Source organism: Exophiala bonariae, assembly GCF_035927105.1.
Source record: "Exophiala bonariae strain CCFEE 5792 chromosome Unknown scaffold_3, whole genome shotgun sequence".
In the NCBI taxonomy this organism is placed as follows: domain Eukaryota; kingdom Fungi; phylum Ascomycota; class Eurotiomycetes; order Chaetothyriales; family Herpotrichiellaceae; genus Exophiala; species Exophiala bonariae.
In genome coordinates, this window is record NW_027042478.1 from 379,270 (window position 1) to 399,846 (window position 20,577).

Genomic DNA, 20,577 nt, shown 5'->3' on the forward strand with positions numbered 1-20,577 from the left:
CATCAATAATTGAATCTATATAAGAGTCCAAAAGAAAGGTCGACTCATCCATCATTCGACCTCGGAAAGGTCCGTAGCAGGGAGCTGCGTCCGACTTGCAGGTCCCCTGCCTAAGCGGGCTTTGCTGGCCGAACATGAATGGCTGCCTTCTTTTTGAAAATGTCGACTTTTTCTGCATGCATCAACCCGCTCAGGTTTCGTGCCAGTTCAAGGTCGTCAATTGCTGGATCCTGATTTGACTGTCCTTTTCCGAATTTTTGCGTCCACGTCAATATATCATACGTGCTCTTTTGCTTGGTCTAGGCCGAGGAGAGGAGCCCCTTCTCACCGTGTTCACCCAAAGCTTGATTGATTGATTCAAGCCGGCCCTCTCTGGACACGCTCTTCCCCCACAGGTTTCTTGCCAGCGGTGAATCACGTTCAATGAAAGCTGTTGCTTTCTTATCGAGCCGTCAGTTCTACCGTGTCATTTTACTTCTGGGCTTTTTCCGTCGTCCCCGATTGCCTGGATCCCCTGGGCCGTTGGATGGGAACTACATGGAAGTGGCGATGTCAATCGGGCTTGCGCAGTTCGTTGGCGCTCATCCGGTTAGGCATTGTTGGGCACAAATGTCATCCCAAGCAAGCAGATTCGCTCAGATAAAGCTGTGGGCATTCCTCTGACTGGAGCACGTTTTCCCAGTCCCTCTGCTGCTCCTACGCGGCTTGGGTTGTTGGACCCGGCGTTCCAATCTCTCCTTTCCCTTCCCCTTTTAATAAACCTGTACCACCCTTCTCGTGAGACTTGATCTCTGAGAGGTTACAGGGAGGTGCTTGTTTCATTCGCAGACCTGACCATCTGGGCAAAGGTGGTGTGGTTACTCCAGAGGTGCCCCTCCATTTCTGTCACATCCCCCTTCTTCCATCCCGCGTTTCAACATACCTTGCTTGCAAGCAAGGAGTAACCACAATACACTCATGACGTTCACCACCTTGGTCCTGCTTTCAGCCTTTCTGATTCATCCCATGCCATGCCAGTGTCTTTTTTGAAGCATGGAGAATGAGTGTTATCATTCTCCCCTGTCTATCATTACTACCAAGCATTCACTACCTGTTTGACCTACCAATTGCCTGACGAGGCTGTCGACCTCATCTGACAGGCCATTGAGCCCAACTGCATCTTGTTCCACTGCATGTTCATCTCGGGACGCGATCAAGGCGCTCGCCGACGCCGCAGTCATTCTTACGGCGTTAGCAAGGCCGCCCGGTCATCTAAACTGTCCCTCCTGTCTGCAATTACCAACGTGTCCCATGGCTCCGATGATACGGTGACCCAGGAGTCTTACAAGAGGTCTTCGTCCAGTCCCGTGAGGCGACGAAGGTCCTCGAAGGCCAAGAAGCCGAAAGAGAACATGCCTCTACCGAAGTTCCAACCCGAGAAGATGATCAAGGAGAAAAGCATGTCCAAAGAGTCGGTCGATGTCTTTGCGTTTCTTGTTGAGGATGAGGGTCAGGAAACGCCCGTACCTCGTGACGAAGAGAAATCCGAGGACGTTGTCAAGCCATGCGAGCCTGCACATGCCGAAGAGTCCGATGATGAGAGCTATGTCCGCAGCCTTCATAGCGACTCAGGGATCTCTATGGGATCAAACAGTGTCTTCTTGACCAATGGTGACTCTGCACTTGATGATCGGTTACCTTCATTGCCAGAAGACAGCCAGGGAGATGATGACCACCAAGGTCAACTTATCGATCGACCCACATACCCTCGCCGGTTACGACTGAAATGGCCGGAGGTCCCACGAGCGACGCATAGACATCACCACATGGGTGGAGATATGAGAACACCAAGTCCAGAACAAAGACGTGCCAGTATCCCCAGCATCCCGGAAACTTCTGAACAAGACTTTGCTCTTCCGAAAGAACTTCCCTTATCCGGGTATGATCTGGTGGCAGACAGACTTGCTCATGGGCATGTGCCTCCGGTGTTTCGACGTTTCAAGAGGATCAACTATCGGGTTCTATTACAATTGCAGGATGAAATCATCGAGATGGAAGCCCAGCTGACCAATATCGACATGGCTGATACAAGGAGTCGCCTTAATCCGGATGGCAGCACTTCACCAGCTTCCCGTCGGCTCAATTGGCAGTGGAACCACTCCGAGCTGCATGCACATCGTCTTGAGATCCTAGGCAGATTGTACATCAAAATTGAGCAGTACTGTGAGTTCAAAGGTACCAAAAGGGGGTTTCCCAAAAGGTGGCTAACAAATGGCAGATCAAGCACTTCTATCAGCACAAAAAGTGCAGAGCATGTGCTCCACGGCGATACCGAGCGACATCGAGCAATTCCGCCGTTGGCTACAAACCAACAAACCACTATCAGGGCCGGAATCACGGTTTCTAGACGAAGACGACGATTTGATGACACTACTAAACAACGACGGAGAAAACCCCTGTACTAGAGCCGGACGGACCGCAAGGTCAAACTTGGTACCGACAGACCTGGTGCCATTGTGCATTCTGACGACGACGCTTTTCCCACTGCTGTGTTTCAAGCTCACGACGGGCGTGCTGAACCGCATGATCATCCTGGTCGCCGTTCTGACGGCGGGACTGGGCAGTCTGGAGAAGCTGGATCGGTCGAAGGTGCCGGAACACAAGCAGTTGATTGTGGCGTGTTTTGGGGTTTCGTTTCTGGTTGCTTTGCTTTTCTGAGCTGTTTCTTTTTCTTTCTCCCAAGACTAGATAGATTGAGCGGAAGTGCTCTCTGCGTTTCTGGGACTGCTTGGGTTGTTATTTCCCCGACCAAAGAATAATTGATGTGGAAAAGGTTGCATTGGCATGAGATACCCCACGTTGGAGTCATCCTTGTGATTGCATAAGAGGTTTGACACGATTGTTCACTTTAATTACCCAGGTACTAATAGAGACTATGGGCCTCAAGGACACTCTTGGATAGAAGAACGATCAAGGAATAAATGTAACATAGGCACCTCTTTCACAGTGGCCGGTTAATCTTCGGCTGGTGGCTTCACATCCCCAACTGCATCCCCAGGTTTCTCCTCATTCCATCGTTGATCTGTTGATGATTCAACTTGAACTGGACCCAAGTGGTTGACCTCCGAACAATACAAGCCGATTACCACCGTCTGTGTTGCTCTTTGGGTGTTCTGTAAACCAGACATTCACACTGTAAGGTCTGCTGGTCTGGTACACTTTGACTGTCGCCGCCGACCATTGTTGTCAACCGCCCACCTGCTTTCTGCCTGCGGGCAATCCTGTCATGTGCCTGTGCCTGCGTTCAAGTTGCAGCCACAATCGCGGCAGACTCGAACTCGAACTCGACTACCTCATCATGTCGTGATTTGAGACTCAAATCGCCATCGTCAAATCTAGACCTGCTGAGTCTCACTCAAATCCTTCCATCCTCACGACTCGGTCTTGCCCTGCTTCATCCGCAGGCAACCCCTCTACTCTCGCTTCACCATGACCTCCAACTTCATCTCCAGATTTACAGGTTCTACCAACCCCTCCAACTCCATCTATGAGACCATCCGACAGCACGATCAAGACTCCGATGGGTCGGACCTTGAAGAAAGAGGCGGATTGGCGCCTCCCTCTCAACCGTATCGTGATGGCTTTGAGGAACAGGAGCCCGTCATTGCCAGTTTACAGAATCCCCGCAACCAGTCATCCAGGCAATCTATGAGGAAAGACAAGGGCAAAGGCATAAGCAGGTCAAAATGGAAGAGCTCCAAATCTCATAGGTTGATGGAAGTCGAAGAGGCAGACGACGATGTCCCCGCGTCTCTACTGATCGAGGATGCCACTGGGGTCCACAGATCCATTGCACTTCCACCTCCGCCCAGCTCGATCCCAGATGGACTACCCAACTTCGAAGATACTGGATTTGCAAACCAACTTCCAGACCACCGAACCTCCCATTCCAACCCCCCGAGACCTTCAACCCTCACCAATCTCTGGGGCAGCCTTGCCAACCAAGACCCAAAAGAGAAGGCGATGTATCGTTGGGTCAATGTACTCAATTTGGATAACTTCCTCCTTGATGTATACACCTACTACATCTATCATGGCTTTTGGTCCACGGTGCTCATGCGCTTCTTCAACATTATCACAATCGGCTTCATTGTCGGTTTCTCTCTGTTCCTCACGCAATGTATAGACTACAGTGACTTCAAGGGAAAGACCAAGATGACAGAAATCCTCGTCCCGCAATGTGCCAGCAACATGGGCTTCATCTCAAAATCTCTCCTGTGGCTGACCACGTTCATCTGGCTGTGGAAATCCGTGGGGTATATCGTTGACATTCCACGTCTGAGGCATATGCATGATTTCTACCTGTATTTGCTCGGTATTCCCGAGGATGAAATTCAGTCAATTTCGTGGCAAGAAGTCGTCAGCCGTCTCATGGCATTGCGAGACTCCAATCCGAACACTGCGGAAGCAGCTGCTAGGAAGCGTGGTGGTTGGATTCGAACACAAAGCAAGCAAAGAATGGATGCACATGATATTGCCAGCAGGCTGATGCGAAGGCAGAACTACATGATTGCCATGATCAACAAGGATGTTCTTGATTTGACGATCCCGGTTCCGTTCTTGCGAAATAGGCGGTTGTTCACACGTACACTGGAATGGAGCATCGATCTATGCATCATGGACTTCATCTTCAACGACAAGGGTCAAGTTCGTTCTCTGTTCTTGAAAGACACCCATCGAAAGGACCTCTCGATCGCTCTTCGCAACCGGTTCCTGATGACTGGAGTAGCAAGTCTCATTTTTGCTCCTTTCCTGGCCGCTTTTTTCGTCATCAAGCACATATTCTTGAACTTCAATGAGTATCAGAAGAATCCAGCGCAAATCGGTACGAGAGAGTACAATCCGTATGCTGAATGGAAGTTCCGGGAATTTAACGAGTTGTACCATTTGTTTCAACGCCGGATTTTCATGTCATACCCGTTCGCAAGCAGATACGTTAATCAGTTTCCCAAAGACAAAACTGTCCAAACAGCACAACTTGTGACTCTGATCTCTGGAGCTGTTGTTAGCGTCCTGGGTTTGGCAACAGTCCTGGATCAAGAGAACTTCCTCAATTTTGAGATCACTTCCGGCCGGACGACGATCTTCTATCTCGGTGTGTTTGGTACGATTTGGGCAATCGCTCGTGGATTATTACCGGATGATAACATGGTCTATGACACTTCCAATTCCTTGCAAGAGGTAATCGATTTCACTCATTATGAGCCGGCTCACTGGAAAGGGCGGCTTCATACTACCGATGTGAAGCAAGAATTCTCTCAGCTATATCAGATGAAGGTCATCATTTTTCTCGAGGAGGTTCTGAGCATGATATTCACACCATTTGTGTTATGTTTCACCCTCCCTAATTGCAGCGAGCGAATCATTGACTTCTTCCGGGAATTCACAATTCACGTCGATGGAATTGGATATGTTTGCTCTTTCGCCGAGTTTGGGTTCTACAAGCCTGGAACAAAACCACCTTCAGCTGATCCAACCAAAAATGCCCGAGACGAGTACTTTGCTTCCAAAGACAACAAGTTAGAACACAGCTATTGGGGCTTTATCAACGACTATGCTCGCAATCCTAAAACAGATGTCCGCTTTAACTACAATACTAGTAAGCGACGGTTCAACATGCCACCCCCCGTTCCTGGACTGCCTTCACCAACATTCCCAACTCTCGACCGTGAGAGCACTTTTAACAGCGGCACTCATCGAACAACTGTGCTTTCACCACCACATCGAGCAATCTCTGGAACCCCTGGCTTTCAAGCCCAGCAACATTCAGCTGGCTCACCACTTCAATCAATGTTACTCGACCCACACCATCAGCCCTCGGCTAGCGGATTCGCTACCTCGACACAAGCCCAGAGATTCCCTCGAGGCGGTCAAGGCTCTTTACTCGCCCGACCCCGTCGGGCCCCACTACCCACCGACGTCGCTGAAGAAGAAGGACCCGAATCCTCAAACGAAGTCCAAGGTCGCAAAGATGCCCAGACCTCAGCCGAACGCAGACTCGGACGCAGAGGTATCGGAGCTGAAAGCTCCAATTCCAAAGCCACAAGCGGCAGCGCTGGCCTCGGCTTCCCACTCCAAAACACCGGCACCGTAAATCAAAGTGAAGGCGAGCTGGGATCGTGGAAATATGAGAATGAGTCAGATGACGAGAACACGGGGGCCAGCGATGACGACGATGACGATACTAATGTCGAGAAGCTGACCAGCGGTGGCCCCCTCGGTCTGATACGACAGTTCCAACGTGCTCATCAGGGTGAGGTCAGGAATGCCGGTGGTGTTGGCGGTACGGGTATTTGAGATGAAACTTGATATGGGCTTGGGAACTGTATCTGAGCTTGGTTCTTGCATCTTACAACGGAACGGGGTGAAAATTGCTCGCTGCTGGAACATTCGGACTAGCTGTATTCTAGCGTACGCATTTCTCGGAGTGTGTGGGAACATTCATCTGTGGCGGGTTCTATTGCATTGTTGGCGGTCGATTGCATCTTGTCATGCCATGTCATGCCATGCTGTGCCCATTGCACGGTGTATATGACTCCTACACACGGTCTGCTTGACCAGGCCACACTGTGTTGTCAAGGACGTTTTAATCAATAGAAAACCCCATTCCTGGGTACCGCGAGAGACACATAGTGTAGTCAACGCAGTCAATCGAAAGTGCTTGTGTTCCACGATTCTCGAAACCACCTAATCGATGCATAAATGCATGCATGCATGCATGAGTCCACGAGCATGGAGCTTGCGAAATATCATTACAGATACTCATTCGCCACAAAGGACCACGACCCTGTCCAGCTACGCAAGCGGCAGACGATTTCTACAAGTACAAGGCTGATTTGAGATTTGGGGTTCTTGCGGTAAGGTAAGGTAAGTACAGTCCGGTCATCACACAGTCAGTACCTAGAGAGGAAGAGAGGTAAGGATGGCAATCTGGAGAGAGCCAGCTTTCGGAAAACCTGCACGCGGCGTAGGCGTACTCGTCCTGGTGAAGGTCCCGCTGGGGTCACCGACGGTGATTCTCATCTCAACGCGCGGCGTACTCGTTCGTGGGAAGGTCGAGAATGACCGACTGCGATTCTGCGTCGCAGGCGGATTTTTCAGCTCTTTCAGCTTTTCGACACCTACATACACGCCATAACGTATCTAGGCCCGTGGAGTTACCTACAGATCTAGTGACGGTTTATCACTAGGTGGCGAGATGCATGTAATGCATACACAGGTGCGCGAGGAGGAATCGTTGTGCAGTCGGCCGGACTTGACGAGATGCCATCGCCTTGCGTGGCTGGCTTGCTGGCTAAGTTAGGCAGGCAGGCAAGGAGAGCGAGTTGCTTGTGCAAGTTCTCTCAGTTGCTTCCTGCGATTTCAGTGCTGGTTCAACATACGTGGTGTATGCTCTTGTGGCTTCTGACTTGACTTTGTCGACGGAAAACCACGCCATGGCTCCATAGCGCGTTCCCTTCCGCTGCGTCTGGAGAAGCTTCGATCCGTGTGCCATGCATGCTTGTGGAATCGTGGAAGCGCAAAGGATACGATAGGTTCGGTCCTTCAAAAATGGGAGATGACAGACAAAAAAGATATCACTCTTCTCCTTTCTCTAGTGAGGGTCTGTCGCTGTTGGCTACCCAGTACCTCTACCTGTAGGTACTTGGATTAGCTCGAGACCTGATAGGTACGAGATACTGAAGCGCTCGGTGATAGTGGTGTCATGGGGTTCAGTGTAGGTTAAGCTTGGACACGAAACATAGTTTGATTAGTGAGGCGCTCAGGTGCAAACACGGATACGAGAAGTGAGTGGGCAGGTATATTGTACTACCCGTACAGAGTATACGAGTAGGTAGGAAGAGAAACGAGGATACTTCCTGATTATACCGTCTGGGCGTATTTTCCTTCGCCCGCTCGGTTGCCAAGGTGAGGCTGAGAAAGGCTGAATATGACTTTTCGCCCAAGCCAGGCTGGAAAAAGCATCCCGCCCCATCAGATTAAGGTCTAGGGCGTGCGGAAATCCCAATGCGTAGATGACACGAGAACTGGTGCACCTTTTTAGGTGTGCTTGGCTTTTCCCACTCACAGGAAATTTGGTTCTATCTTACCATTTTTCTTGTTCCTGCTGCAGACTCGTATTCGCCTACACTGGGCTGTGCTTAGCTGTATTGGGAAGAGCTGACGAGAACCGAGTGCCGGATACGACGAGGTCGAGATCAAGCTTCTCTCGCTTTGAAGCTTCGAATTCGATACGGGGAGAGTACTTGGTTCAAGATGATAATCAGTGCGAATGTGAGATCATCATGATCGTAAAAGGGCTGGATCAGGAGGCAGAGATTGGTGAGAGAATTAGAATTCTCTAAGTGGATGTAGAATATCTGTGAAGAAGCCAGAAAACCAAAGAATCACGCGTACCTATCCTTCAATTTCGAGCCCGTACAAGACGTTGATCTTCTTCGCACACCATGTACCCAATCATCCTGCATGGCATTGCATGCTCAAGATAAATATTCGATTCGTCAATTTTCGGATTGAGTTTGGGAAACACGAGTGCTTGCGCTTGGATATGTAGGAAAATTCGTGCAAAAGGACAAGACAGCTTTGCTTTGTGGCCGAATCCGGCAAAGACTCATAGGGCTGTAAGCCAAGTCAAATAAAGGATTTAGAGGCTGCAGATGCTCGACACGAGAAACTTGCTAGCTGTACATCACAACCATTGGGATTGTGAAGAAGCACGTGTCGCACAACTAGCTGCCTCGAGTATTCTCGTAGCTAGGAGCCGACCTCTGTGCGGACGGTCCCTTGGGCAAGAGGAGCTGAGCGTGGGATGTGCCTCTCTTCTCATTTGCAACTTCAATTTGGAAAAGAAAATTGAAATTGAGAATCTGGACTCCGGACGTCAAATCCTTCCTGAGTAGCGAGGTGGACCTCCATGGATTGATGCCTATCTTCGGCCTGTTAATAAGCTTACCTGTTGTGATGGTACATTCTTTCATGAGGAATTCAATAGACTCCTGATTTAGTCCAAGCTGGCGCCCGTTGAAGATGGATCTCTGTGGTTGGTAAGCATCTGCAGTCGAGAGACGTAATTAGCCCTTATCCTGTGTGCTTGAATACGGCCGATGTTAGGCTACTTCTCCACAGGTTTCGGATGAAGCCCGAGATAGGGCGCATGGTGATGAGAGTAAGTTACGCCCTCTAGCCGTTGTTAGATCGCATTGTTGCGCTCCATCCTCAAGAATGAAGTCACGAGATTGCGGCGGCGCTTATGCATTAAGCGGCCTGTGCATTGAACATACCAACATGTAGCTGAGTAGTTGTTGGTGCACTATCTTCAGTCTCGGCCGAAATCATGCTACCCTTGGTTCTGGGTGATCCTTGGAATCCAGCAAAAGAGGCTTTCATGATGTAAGACTCTGTTGGGAGGGTCTCTTAAGGTCTTCCAAGCTCACAGTACGTGTAAGATTGGATGCCTTGATATTGATAGCTCGTATATGCAGCCAACTTAATCGTGACGGGAGGGACTGGGGTGGCAAGAAGATCGAAAGAGCTTCCAGAGCGACACATATGATACTTTGAGCCGCTCAAGTTCTTAGGGCCGCGAACCGAATCGCCCAGCCAAAGCAACTCGGCCGCCTCGAGTCACCCTGGACGCTCGCCAATCAATACAGAGTTCTTAGCTACAAAACTGGTACTTAACTCGCGAGGTTCTCCCAATGCAGGTTATGATTACGAAGTGGCAGGTCTGCGGAGAACGGAGGTCGTTTCAAAGCAGGCCCTGGGCATCATGTATGATGATCGTTCCTGCTGCCCCCTGATTCAACGACAGGTATTGATCTGTCAGACAGCATGAAAGATAAATCATAGAAAATAAGGCCAGCAAGGCCGCCCATATTGTCGCGAAGCTCCGCGTATTCTAACCCACGTTTCAAACAATAACCAAGCGGAAAGCCTGGAGGAGAATATTGATATCCGAATGGACCAATAGAATCGACTATTGCCCGTTATTAACATGCTTCGACTCTCTCACCGATTGCTGTCCCATTCCGTGATTGCGTTGCGAAACCGAAACCGGGTGGACCTAATGACCCGAGGATTTCTATTCCCTAGCACGAGTGATCAATATGCTTCCCTCAAATTCAATAGTATTGGACCCTGCAGACTGATAAGGCCCACCCTTGCAGTCCTTTTGATTCTGCGCCTACCGCGGTTGGCCATTCATGCCTGACTATTCATTTCGGTGATGTCGTAAGACTTGCCTCGGTGCTGACAGAACCACGATACAGTTCACAATCAAGCATTGGGCGGAATCTAGAGTAGCTAGGTGGCACATTCTTGACGTCGGTCTGGGAGGCCTTTTCCTCCCAGGCCCGGCTATTGGAGGGACATCGGTCGAATGCGGTTCAGAGACTGGGCGTCCATGGAGTTTAAGATGATGATCCTTCGTTATTGGGAGGTTTCAGTGCACCGTGGGACACCATAGTTATGATTGTTGGGCATTTCTGGCACAATGGTAGAGTTCGTCTGGGAGCAATTGGCAAAGCTTAGCCTCGAGCCGCCGTTACGCTCCCAAGCCCGCGCAAGGACATGCCGACTTCTTAGGCAGAATATCTCGCATGTTTCAGTCCACTATTAAGGATCATTAGCTTGACCTGAGCCGTGAATAATAATCAATTGCCATCGTCTTGAAACTTCTCCGGCGAGGGAGTTGATCGCTCCACTGCGTCCACTCAACTTAATAAATGTTTAGTTAACTTTTCGGCACCGGTGAAATGATTTGGATGGATGCCACGAAACGTCCCTCGAGGTTGAATCTGATTTGTTCGTGTTGACTGGCGGCGAAAGAGGCCGAGATGGAGATGGCTCGACAAATCATTCCAGCGCCGATCAGCATGCCACCATACTCGCATATGTGGGTGCGGATACTGGATCATTCCGCGGAGTGGAGATGGATGGATGACAGTCGAAAACCATACCAGACTCGGTTGTTGCATTTCATTGAAGTTGCAGAGTGCGTTTTGTTCCCAGTAATGACAAAACGCCATCGACTTCTCATATGGAAAAGCTCACCTGGGGTCAAACTAGCCCGATACTAATCATCCATTTACTCATCCAATAGTTTCCGATCGCTGACAAGCTGGACGCCATCTGAGCCTTGCATTGCACGGTTTTGGGCACTATGCATAAATAATATGGTATAATCCCATCGCTCAGCCTCCTTTGGGCAAGCAAGCTTGTCGGCTTCATTCTATTGTGTGATACTCCCGTGAGGACCACAACATAGTCTTCATGAACGTCATGCACACGAATTCGAGGGCGAAGCAGTACTGGACTTTTGGTTGAATCCGTAGTATCACACGGCCCCAATACAGCGCTGCTGATCCGCGGACCCGGAGATAGGCATTTCCAAAGAATCTGTTGCTCAGGTGTCAGACACAAGAGCTTGCGTTCGAAATTAATGGGTCCATGAGTGACGAGCAGGTCCTTGGTCCCGAAGTGTAAGCGATTTCGAAAGATGTACAAGATCAATCTTGTCGCACAAGGGGCAGGGGCGAGAAACCGAAGAGAAGGGCCATCATACTGGTGAGTGAGACCACTCCAGGGGTTGATCAATCAGCATCAAGACCCTGGTGAACTATTCTCGCCTGGTGAATTTGGTAAAGATGTGCCGTATTATCAGGAGGTCAAGGTCGACTCCAAATAGAAAACTGCTGATTAACACTCATCAACGACAATGATAATCTGAAGCTGGGCAGAGAAATCCTTTGGGCGGTGAGTGAGCGTGCACAGGCCTGCAAGTTCGTGTAGCTTGGCCTGGCTCGCCTCCATTAAAAACTGGGTATCATGTCGACCCCTCACTTGTGTTCTATAGCGATTGGTAGAGCAGTTGGCAACGTGGCTGGCTGCATCTTTTCTACGGGGCACCGGTAAGAGCACTGGGAAGGACGGTCAACCTTTCAGCGGAGATCCGACCGCCTCGCTCTGGAGCACAAGCACACAATAATGCAGTGCACATTGCGACCTCGGAGGTGACGGACAGGGAGTCCGCTAGGGTGGTCATCACGCAAGCATAATGTCGGGGTGCATGTTCTGGATCCTCAAGGGTGTGTGTTCGGTTCCATGCTGTGCTTCACGCTGTGCTCGGTATATGCTACCGTAGCACTTGACATATGCTGAAGCCTAGACGAATGTGCCGCTGCCCTTGAGCACAGCCAGCCCAACAGCTCGGTTAGCTGAGACTTGATTGGGATTCAAGCGGCAGTGACAATCTTCAATCACGAGGTAATGGGAATTGCAGTAGTCGGTTTTGAACAATTGGCGGCTATCGTCTTAACTCTCGTGATGCGACTTGGCAGCTGGAGGTCCAAAGATTCGAGTTTCCTAGTTCGGGTTCGCGTTTTCGGTTTGAAGAGCTCGCTACTACTTCGATCCAGGGTCGCAATGCGTTTTGTCCAGTGGCCAATTCATGCCGCAGGATACCCAGATAGTGATGTGCCGGCTGAATTGAGAACGGCAGGGCTGTGGTGTAGGTTGGTTGAGGTTGTTAGTTGTCCTCGGGCTTTAAATAGTAAACTGGGGTGATTTATCATGTAAGCAATTTAGCACGGACTAAAGCTCCACCGCCCTACCCCTGGATCGACTAGCATCGGCACTGACTTGAGGCTGAGAGCCTCTTGGACGCTACGTTGTTGGTAAGACCTAAGCTGTTAGAGATTCGGAAGTCTGCAAAGAAGGGAAGAGTTTGACGATGGTTGGTGCTGATGAATTCAATATGCACTTTCGCATATTGAGGTTTCTTGGAAATTGTGATGTCTGACACGGCGTCCTCAGTTTTCGTTAGGACTCGCAAAATTGTGTCTAGTGATGATACTGATTATGCTTTGCGTGCGACTTACGAACTGGGTGTTTCCAATTTGATGTTGCACTCTCTCTTCAGCAGGCAAACCCATATCTCGTATCAAAGTATGGTTCATGGCACAAAGCTAGTGTGGAACAGTGTTACAGCCCTACCGGTATCTCTCCATATCACTATGTCGCTATCTGAAATCTAGTGAGAAAAGGGGCTCAGGGAGACCAAATGATCTGTTTTGAGAGACGATCTGCATGGCAAAGCGCGTGGAAAAAGCCACTGTTTGTGACTATGGATGGCCTGGTCAAGCTCCCGAGATTGCGGATCTTGACATGTGGAGTTCCTCGACCAAATTTGTGGAGCGTGATATCAGGCTGGAAGATAATATCCGTGTCAGTGCAGAAGGAGCGATAAGACAACGGGTGTATTATGACTAAACCTCAAAGAGGAAAAGTGATCAATTTGATGCCAGTACTAAGTACTTTGTTGTACGAGGGAGGTGAAATAGGTGACGCTTGATTATTGATGGTTTCATTAACCCGCGGCGGGGGTAAAAAAACTTGTTCTTGAGAGTCAAGACAGCAATCTCCATTACTGGTTACGTCGTACACATGGTCAGATGCTACAAGGTAAATGTCTTGCATAGAAGGTGGATGCGTATTTTTGCATCCTGCCGTTGTATTTGTTCAGAGAACAGACGCTGCGGTCATAACTTCATGACCGGCAAATTTCAGGAGTTGAGGTGTTCCACGCTGACTACTTGCAGATCCCCGCCCACATAACTAATAATGATTACTTGCTGAGTCGTACATTACGAGCAGTCGCCGCCTCTTCGAGAAGAAGCTGCTTCACCATAAATCGAGAAAGCAAGGGTACAAGGATATCTACTACGTATGAAAGCACAAAACCGCGCAAGGAAGTGCATTGCCTTGAGCCTTGTACGGCGTATGAAGTCAACAGTCCTAATGTTTTCAATGCTTTCAGTGCACAGCCATAAGTACTTTGGCTTCAGTATCTTTTGGGGAATTGTCAGAACTGTCATAAAAGTGCTCCGTATCCTCACTCCAGCAAGAGTCTCCATACAATAGGATTGTCTTTGTGATAGGGGGGTAGTGGCGCTTCAGTTCGTGCCGCATCTGGAGTAATCCGTTTAACTCGAGTACGAGTAAGGTAACCTGGGGGCTCGATTTAACGACAGTGGCACCAATATAAGAGCAACGCCATCCGAATTGATGACCGAAAAGGTAAATGGAGTAACCTGGTGGCTTTGTTCGAAATACTGTACCTCGTATGCGGATTATCATCGAGTCTCAGGAGAATTGGATGAAGAGCCCAACCTGCCCCAAGCTTCAAGCAAGTTCAAGCCTTGTCACTCTAAACACTAAGTTGGGCAAATCCGCCATGTCCCAATCTCAACAAGTCGCTGTTTGCGGCTTAGGGAACTGCGGCCCGTACGGCTGAGTGCAACAACTTGTGGGCAAGAGTCAGCCATTCTTACTTTGGGCGTGAAGTAAATACAAAGCTCGTATATGGCTGTGAAGAGCGAGCATGTAATCCTCCATACTCCACATCGACACGGGAAGCCGTGTTGAGTATCGACAGAGGGTCTTCGTGGTGGAAGCCTTGTGATAGCCCTTGCCGCGATGTGGTTCAGCAAGCCAAAGGCGTGCCGAGGCTCAGCGCGGCGTTGGTGATTAGAGATTAATGGTCAACGTCGTTCCCCCAGAGATGTACTGAATGCTTGAAATCTCCTGTACACATAATTGCCCGATCTAGTATCGATAGATGATCAAGCACACATGACCCTAGTTGGTTTGATGCTGAGCCGAAGGGCCGTCGAGTCAGCTCCACGATCGACTAGTATTAGTATTTGATAGCCAGCGTGCATGAGTAGCCTCAGACCAGCAAGTGTTTGAAATCGAACGCTTGGAGATCTTGCTGGGACTCGGGAGTAATGCACGAGTCACTCCGTAAGCAGGCTCACTTTGGGGCCCTTGGTCGGACTGGCGTGGACAGGGTAATCCAAGGATTGTGTCTGACAGGAGTTGAAATCTGATGGGCGTGGATGGGTCCAAAATGGACATGGTCACCAATGTCAATGCCCCACCAATCTTGTTCGCTTTGCTGATTGTGTTGCTGCTAGAGTCTTGGGGCCTGGCTGGCGCTGACTGCTAACCAAAACCCTATGACCCTCGTATCCCACGCGGGAAAGCGATTAAACCTTGGTCCGTGGAACGGCGATACTGGGTACGAAGAACAGTAGCTGCCCGCCCCACCCCTAGGCACAGCTCTAGGAACCCCTGTCACTCTCCCCCCTGGTCCAAAGAATTAAACAACCAGTTCGTAAATGCTCATCCACCATACTTTTCTATTCTAATATTTCAACAGCCACGCCCGTCATGCATATACAAACAACGTGCCCTGTGCCACCAAGCTGAAGCCTGTCACTCTATCAATCTCAACCTTAACACTCATCTAATCCTTCAACACCAAAACACTGCAACCATCCTCCACCTACCTACCTACCCACCTACCCACCTTCACAACAACCTGCCACTTCGACTACGAGTACTATTCGCATATTGAATTGAACTATACTTCAACACTCTTTGACCCCGTTCGACCGTTGTTCTTAGCCACCATGGTTGACCAAGCTGAGTGAGTGCATTGTATTTCCCACCTGACGCACCCTTTTGACAGGATGCTAGGGTGACAGCAACATCAACATCAACATCAACCGCGAGCTCTCCGCCAGTCCTAACAAAATCATCCACCGTCTCGACGTCGTCGACGTCCCCATCAGCTCTCCCCACGCCACCATCCAAGTCGGATGCAAAGCCCATTAAATTGAGAGCCGCGTGTAATCATTGCTTTTCGGCCAAGGTGAGTGAGAGTGATACCATGTCTGTCCAACTCGAATCATTTCTGACGGCCATGGGACAGGTTCGATGTGATGGCAATAAGCAAGGCTGCCGGAGATGCTCCGAGAAACGACTATCTTGCGTCTATAGCGAGTCGAGAGTCGGCAAAGTTGTGGGTAAACGACGGAAACGACCCGTAGACGACTCAATCGGCAACATTAATTCCCAATCATGGATTGTCAACACAGCCCCTGTTCAATCAATACCTTCACCAGCCAACACTCAGGGCTCCGACGAACCAGTGAAAAGGCACTGTAATGTAACCCCATGGACCTCTTTCATCGCCGGTCCGGAGGAACCGGGATTTCTCAGCTTCGATGAGACAGCGGATGCTCTTCATGCCATCGACATGGCCGACAACCGAAGTTTTTCCATGACCAGCGAGATGACCTTTTTCAATAATAGTGGGCTGCCTACGCCAGCTCTCAGCCCACCGCAATTCACAAGGTACCTATCACCGGCCCAACTGGAAACTCGTCCCACTTCCAGGCATACCTTTGTGCAAGCCGATGCATCGCAATTACAGCTACCTCAGCGAAGCCCAGCGGCAACCCGCCAAGTGGACAGCGTGCAGGAAGACGAAGAAATGGTTTGCATCAAACTTCTGGCCCACATCAAGAAGCATGCGAGTGATGAGATGCAGCCACGGGAGTTGCAGATCGATCTTCTTCGAAAGTGCAATGCTGCGATGCAGAGAATTCTGAGAAGTCAGACGATTCGATCGGATTACGCTTGCCATTTGGTACTATCAAGCATCATCACTCATCTCGTGCAGTTATGTGAGAGGCTTTGCGTATGCAAAATGGAGGAGCCTCGAGCTCTGGATTCACAGTTTCTTCAAGACCAAGTGCATTTCGCCGAGGCGATGCCTGGCTTCTTTGATGCAGCCATGTGTTCTACCATGGTGACGGCCGAACAGGACCAGTTGGTCCACCTCGTCTCGGAGGTGATGACATTCGTTTCCGCCGTTGGGGAGATGCTCAAGCAAAAGCCGATGCCAGGATTTCAATATCTGGGCAGGCATGAAACCCTACACTTTGAATTAGAACAAAGATTACGGCAAGCTTCGATGCAGCTGCAATGAGAGCCCTGCCTTGTGCAATTTTGTATTATTGAAAGGAGTGCGCAACAAGAGCACGTCATGAACAAATGGGGGATGGGGTTCGGCGGATCAACAGGGGATAACCGCCCAGTAAAAGACTTGATACCAGATGTGACAACAAATGACTGATGAGAAAAGTATAACGGACGATCGAGACAACTTAATACTATGATTTTCTGTATATGTTCCCACGAGTTGATACTGTACTGAAGTGCCCTTTGAAAACATAAGGTGTCGGCATCGGATAATATATAGAGCCGCTCCGGTCCCCGTCGAATACAGCAGGTACGCCGACATCAGTCACGTGATTCTGTATCCCGGAGAAGGAACAAAATTGTGGAACCTGATTCGCGGACTGGTGTCGTAAGCCTCGTTCCCGCCCAGCCAGCGTGCGATGGTTGAATCCTCCCCATGCTCCTCATGCCCTCGTGCGGCTACAGACTTCGGATTTTGTGTTACATTTGCTTATTGTCTTGTTCCTTGTCTTTGTATAGCTGATTCCTCTTGACCTGGGTGAACTGGCTTCGCTCGTGCTAATCAAGACCACCTGATAATTTGGCTTGCCCGGTTGCAGTATCCAACCATCAATGGGATTTAATTCATGAGTTTATCTCTCTCACAGTCATACCTCCAAGCATTGAAGCATCTCCATTGTTGAGACGCAGTCATGCTACGCCTTCGTCGTTACCGAGTCTTCCTTATCGTGGCGTCCCTGGCCATCTTTACACTATATCATCTCGGTCGGGTCAATAAATGGGACGGTTCGACATTAGGTGCTGCCATAGGCTTCCACCCAGGGAGCGCAAAGCCTACGCCGCCGACTTTTGACTCCCTCCCAACTCCGGTACCTCGACCGGAAGAACCCCTGCTCTCTATTGAGCCTGTGATCCGTCCAGTCTCTTCTGCAGCCCTGCCTACCGAGTCCCGCAACGTAGGACAATCCCAATCGAGTTCGTCCCGTGCCATCGCCCATCCAGATGCACGGCCGACTGTGACGGGCGAAGAGTTCCTGGTGAAACAGCCCACACTAGGAGATGACTTTGGTGAACGAGGGCAAGGTCGATTGGAGGTTGAGCCTCGGCCACAAGGACAGAATAGCGCATATTGGAAGCAGCAAAAGGAGAATTTCCCTGTGCCTTCGCAAAGCCTGATACAAATGCCAACTGGACAGCCAAAGGCTCTCCCCCGCGTCCAACATACCTTTGGTAAGGAGTCGTCAACCAAAAAGAGCGAAAGGCTGCGAAGACAAACGGCCGTGCGAGAGTCATTTAAGCATGCTTGGCATGGCTATAAAAATGTTTCATTGCCTCATGATGAATTGAAGCCCATATCAAAGGGAGCAGGAGACCCCTTCAACGGTTGGGGCGCCACACTCGTCGACTCCCTGGACACATTATGGATCATGGGGCTTCACGACGAATTTGAAGAAGCTGTTGGACATGTAAAGAACATTGATTTCAAGACGACCACCAGGAAGGATATTCCCCTTTTTGAGACCACTATTCGGTATCTCGGTGGTCTCATTGCAGCCTATGATCTAAGCAAGTCCAAACATAAGGTCTTGCTGGACAAAGCTGTTGAGCTGGCTGATGTTCTCATGGGAGCGTTTGATACGCCAAACAGAATGCCCATTGGGTACTACAATTGGGCTCCCTCGTATGCGTCACAGCCACACCGTGCCAGTACACATATGGTGCTGGCAGAGCTTGGATCTCTCTCTGTTGAATTCACCCGACTGGCGCAGATAACCAAAGAGGTAAAGTATTATGATGCGGTGGCGAGAGTGACGAATGCCCTCGAGAAATGGCAGCCGCAAACCACTCTTCCTGGTCTTTGGCCTCTGAAGCTTGATGCTTCTGGTTGCAAGAAACCTGAGGTCGTTCGAGAGGCCTCGACTGAGACGGCATCATCGTCGCTTGTGAATGGTGAAAACAAGGATATCCCTGAGCTCGACGAACCTTCACTTCCCGCGGGTCGTCGCTCCGAAGGCCTCTCCGAAGGTTCTTCATTGTCCAAACGACAAGTACGTGGACCATCACGAGATGTGCCAGATCTGATCAGCCATTCAGAGGAAGCAGTAGGATCAGGCGAAGATCAGAGCGAAGGAGAGCAAACAAAGCCAGAAAAGCCAGTGGTGCCTGAATGGGCGGAGGAGTTCAATGACATCGATTGTGAGGCACAAGGCCTCAACACAGAGCCACATGCGACAAGTCACACTTATGGCATCGGTGCTATGGCCGACTCCACCTATGAGTACTTTCCCAAACAACACGCTTTGTTAGGGGGACTTAATGGTCAGTACAAAGCCATGTACCTGGAGGCAATGGAGGTCGTAAGGGATAAACTACTTTACAGACCTATGACCAAGGAGGAACATGACATTCTTTTCGTAGCGAAACAAATCATTTCCCCAAAAGAAAAGAACGAGTCCAAGCGAAGAACCACCAAGTACGAGGGAACTCATCTTGGTTGTTTCGCTGGAGGCATGTTTGCTCTGGGGTCCAAAATGTTTGACATCCCTAGTGATATGTCGATTGCAGAGAAGTTGACCAATGGCTGTGTATGGGCATATGCTTCTACGCCTGTTGGGGTTATGGCGGAAGAATTTGAACTCGTCCCATGTGGCAGTTTGAATTCCTGCGAATGGGATCAAGCCAAGTGGCATAAAGCCTTGGATCCACAACTCAAAGAGCGGTTTCAAGCTGTCGAGTTATATAACTTGCAACAACAGGTCTTGCACGAAGAGGCAATTGCAAATGCTGACAAGGCATGGGCTGACGAAGATGACGATACTACGTTGGTGTTGACCGATCCCAGCTCCAAAAGGAAGCGTGACACGGAATCCAGCTCTGATGATGCACCAGAAAAGACATCTCCAGCCACTCGTGATGAGGAAGACGATGATGATTTGGTCAAGGTGCAACCTTTTGTTCCTAAAGTACCACTCTCCCACGAAAAGTATGTAGCAGCAAGAATATCCGAGGAGCGATTGCCGGCAGGGTACACGAAAATCAAGGCTCGAGACTATCGGCTCCGTCCCGAAGCAATCGAGTCAGTCTTCATCATGTATCGACTCACCGGTGACGAGTCATGGCGTGAAAAAGGATGGACCATGTTTAATGCCGTTGACAGGGCCACCAAAACCGACATTGCGCATGCAGCGGTCAAAGACGTGACAAGCCAGCTCTTGGAGCAAGATGACACGATGGAGTCATTCTGGCTGGCGGAGACTCTGAAGTATTATTACCTCTTGTTCAGCGATCCCAGTCTCATCAGCCTGGACGAATTTGTTTTGTAAGTATTTTCCCCAACCAGCCAACGACACCCCCGAGGAAGATTTTCACTGACCTTGCGCCACAGGAATACCGAAGCGCATCCCTTCAAGCGACCTGTGTAAATGAAGAATGACTGTCACGAGTACAATATCGTATTTGGGCCAGTTAAATTTGGGAGTTGGCAAGATATGCCAGTTTCGTTTTGGGATATCCTGTAAAAGTGGGTATAGAATCATTGTATACAAAACTTATGACGGCTGAAGGCGTCTTGAATTAAATGAGATTACGACATACACGTCGCACCAAGGTCATCCGTGATGGGCGCCGGGTGCCTTTACGAACGGGAATAAGTACTAATCAACTGTTGAACTGGCTGTTGCTGATCGACGAAAGGGCACCTCATTGTTT

General features: G+C 49.8%; 4 protein-coding genes across 4 annotated transcripts; all 4 read left to right on the plus strand.

Annotated features, from left to right (window-relative positions):
• Positions 1-1,172: 1,172 nt before the first annotated feature.
• Positions 1,173-2,697, plus strand: LTR84_007662 (uncharacterized protein; the record flags this gene model as incomplete). The annotated part of the gene is made up of 2 exons (XM_064851214.1): positions 1,173-2,202; positions 2,258-2,697. The coding sequence occupies 2 exons, from the start codon at positions 1,173-1,175 to the stop codon at positions 2,695-2,697; spliced, it is 1,470 nt and encodes a 489-aa protein (XP_064710217.1).
• A 771-nt stretch (positions 2,698-3,468) lies between these two features.
• On the plus strand, positions 3,469-6,336 carry LTR84_007663 (uncharacterized protein; the record flags this gene model as incomplete). Its single annotated transcript, XM_064851215.1, has 1 exon — positions 3,469-6,336. The coding sequence occupies one exon, from the start codon at positions 3,469-3,471 to the stop codon at positions 6,334-6,336; it is 2,868 nt and encodes a 955-aa protein (XP_064710218.1).
• Positions 6,337-15,512: 9,176 nt separating this feature from the next.
• Positions 15,513-16,876, plus strand: LTR84_007664 (uncharacterized protein; the record flags this gene model as incomplete). Its single annotated transcript, XM_064851216.1, has 2 exons — positions 15,513-15,529; positions 15,580-16,876. The coding sequence occupies 2 exons, from the start codon at positions 15,513-15,515 to the stop codon at positions 16,874-16,876; spliced, it is 1,314 nt and encodes a 437-aa protein (XP_064710219.1).
• Positions 16,877-17,561: 685 nt separating this feature from the next.
• LTR84_007665 (uncharacterized protein) lies at positions 17,562-20,291 on the plus strand (the record flags this gene model as incomplete). The annotated part of the gene is made up of 2 exons (XM_064851217.1): positions 17,562-20,188; positions 20,255-20,291. 2 exons carry the CDS (start codon positions 17,562-17,564, stop codon positions 20,289-20,291), a joined length of 2,664 nt encoding a protein of 887 aa, XP_064710220.1.
• Positions 20,292-20,577: the final 286 nt, after the last annotated feature.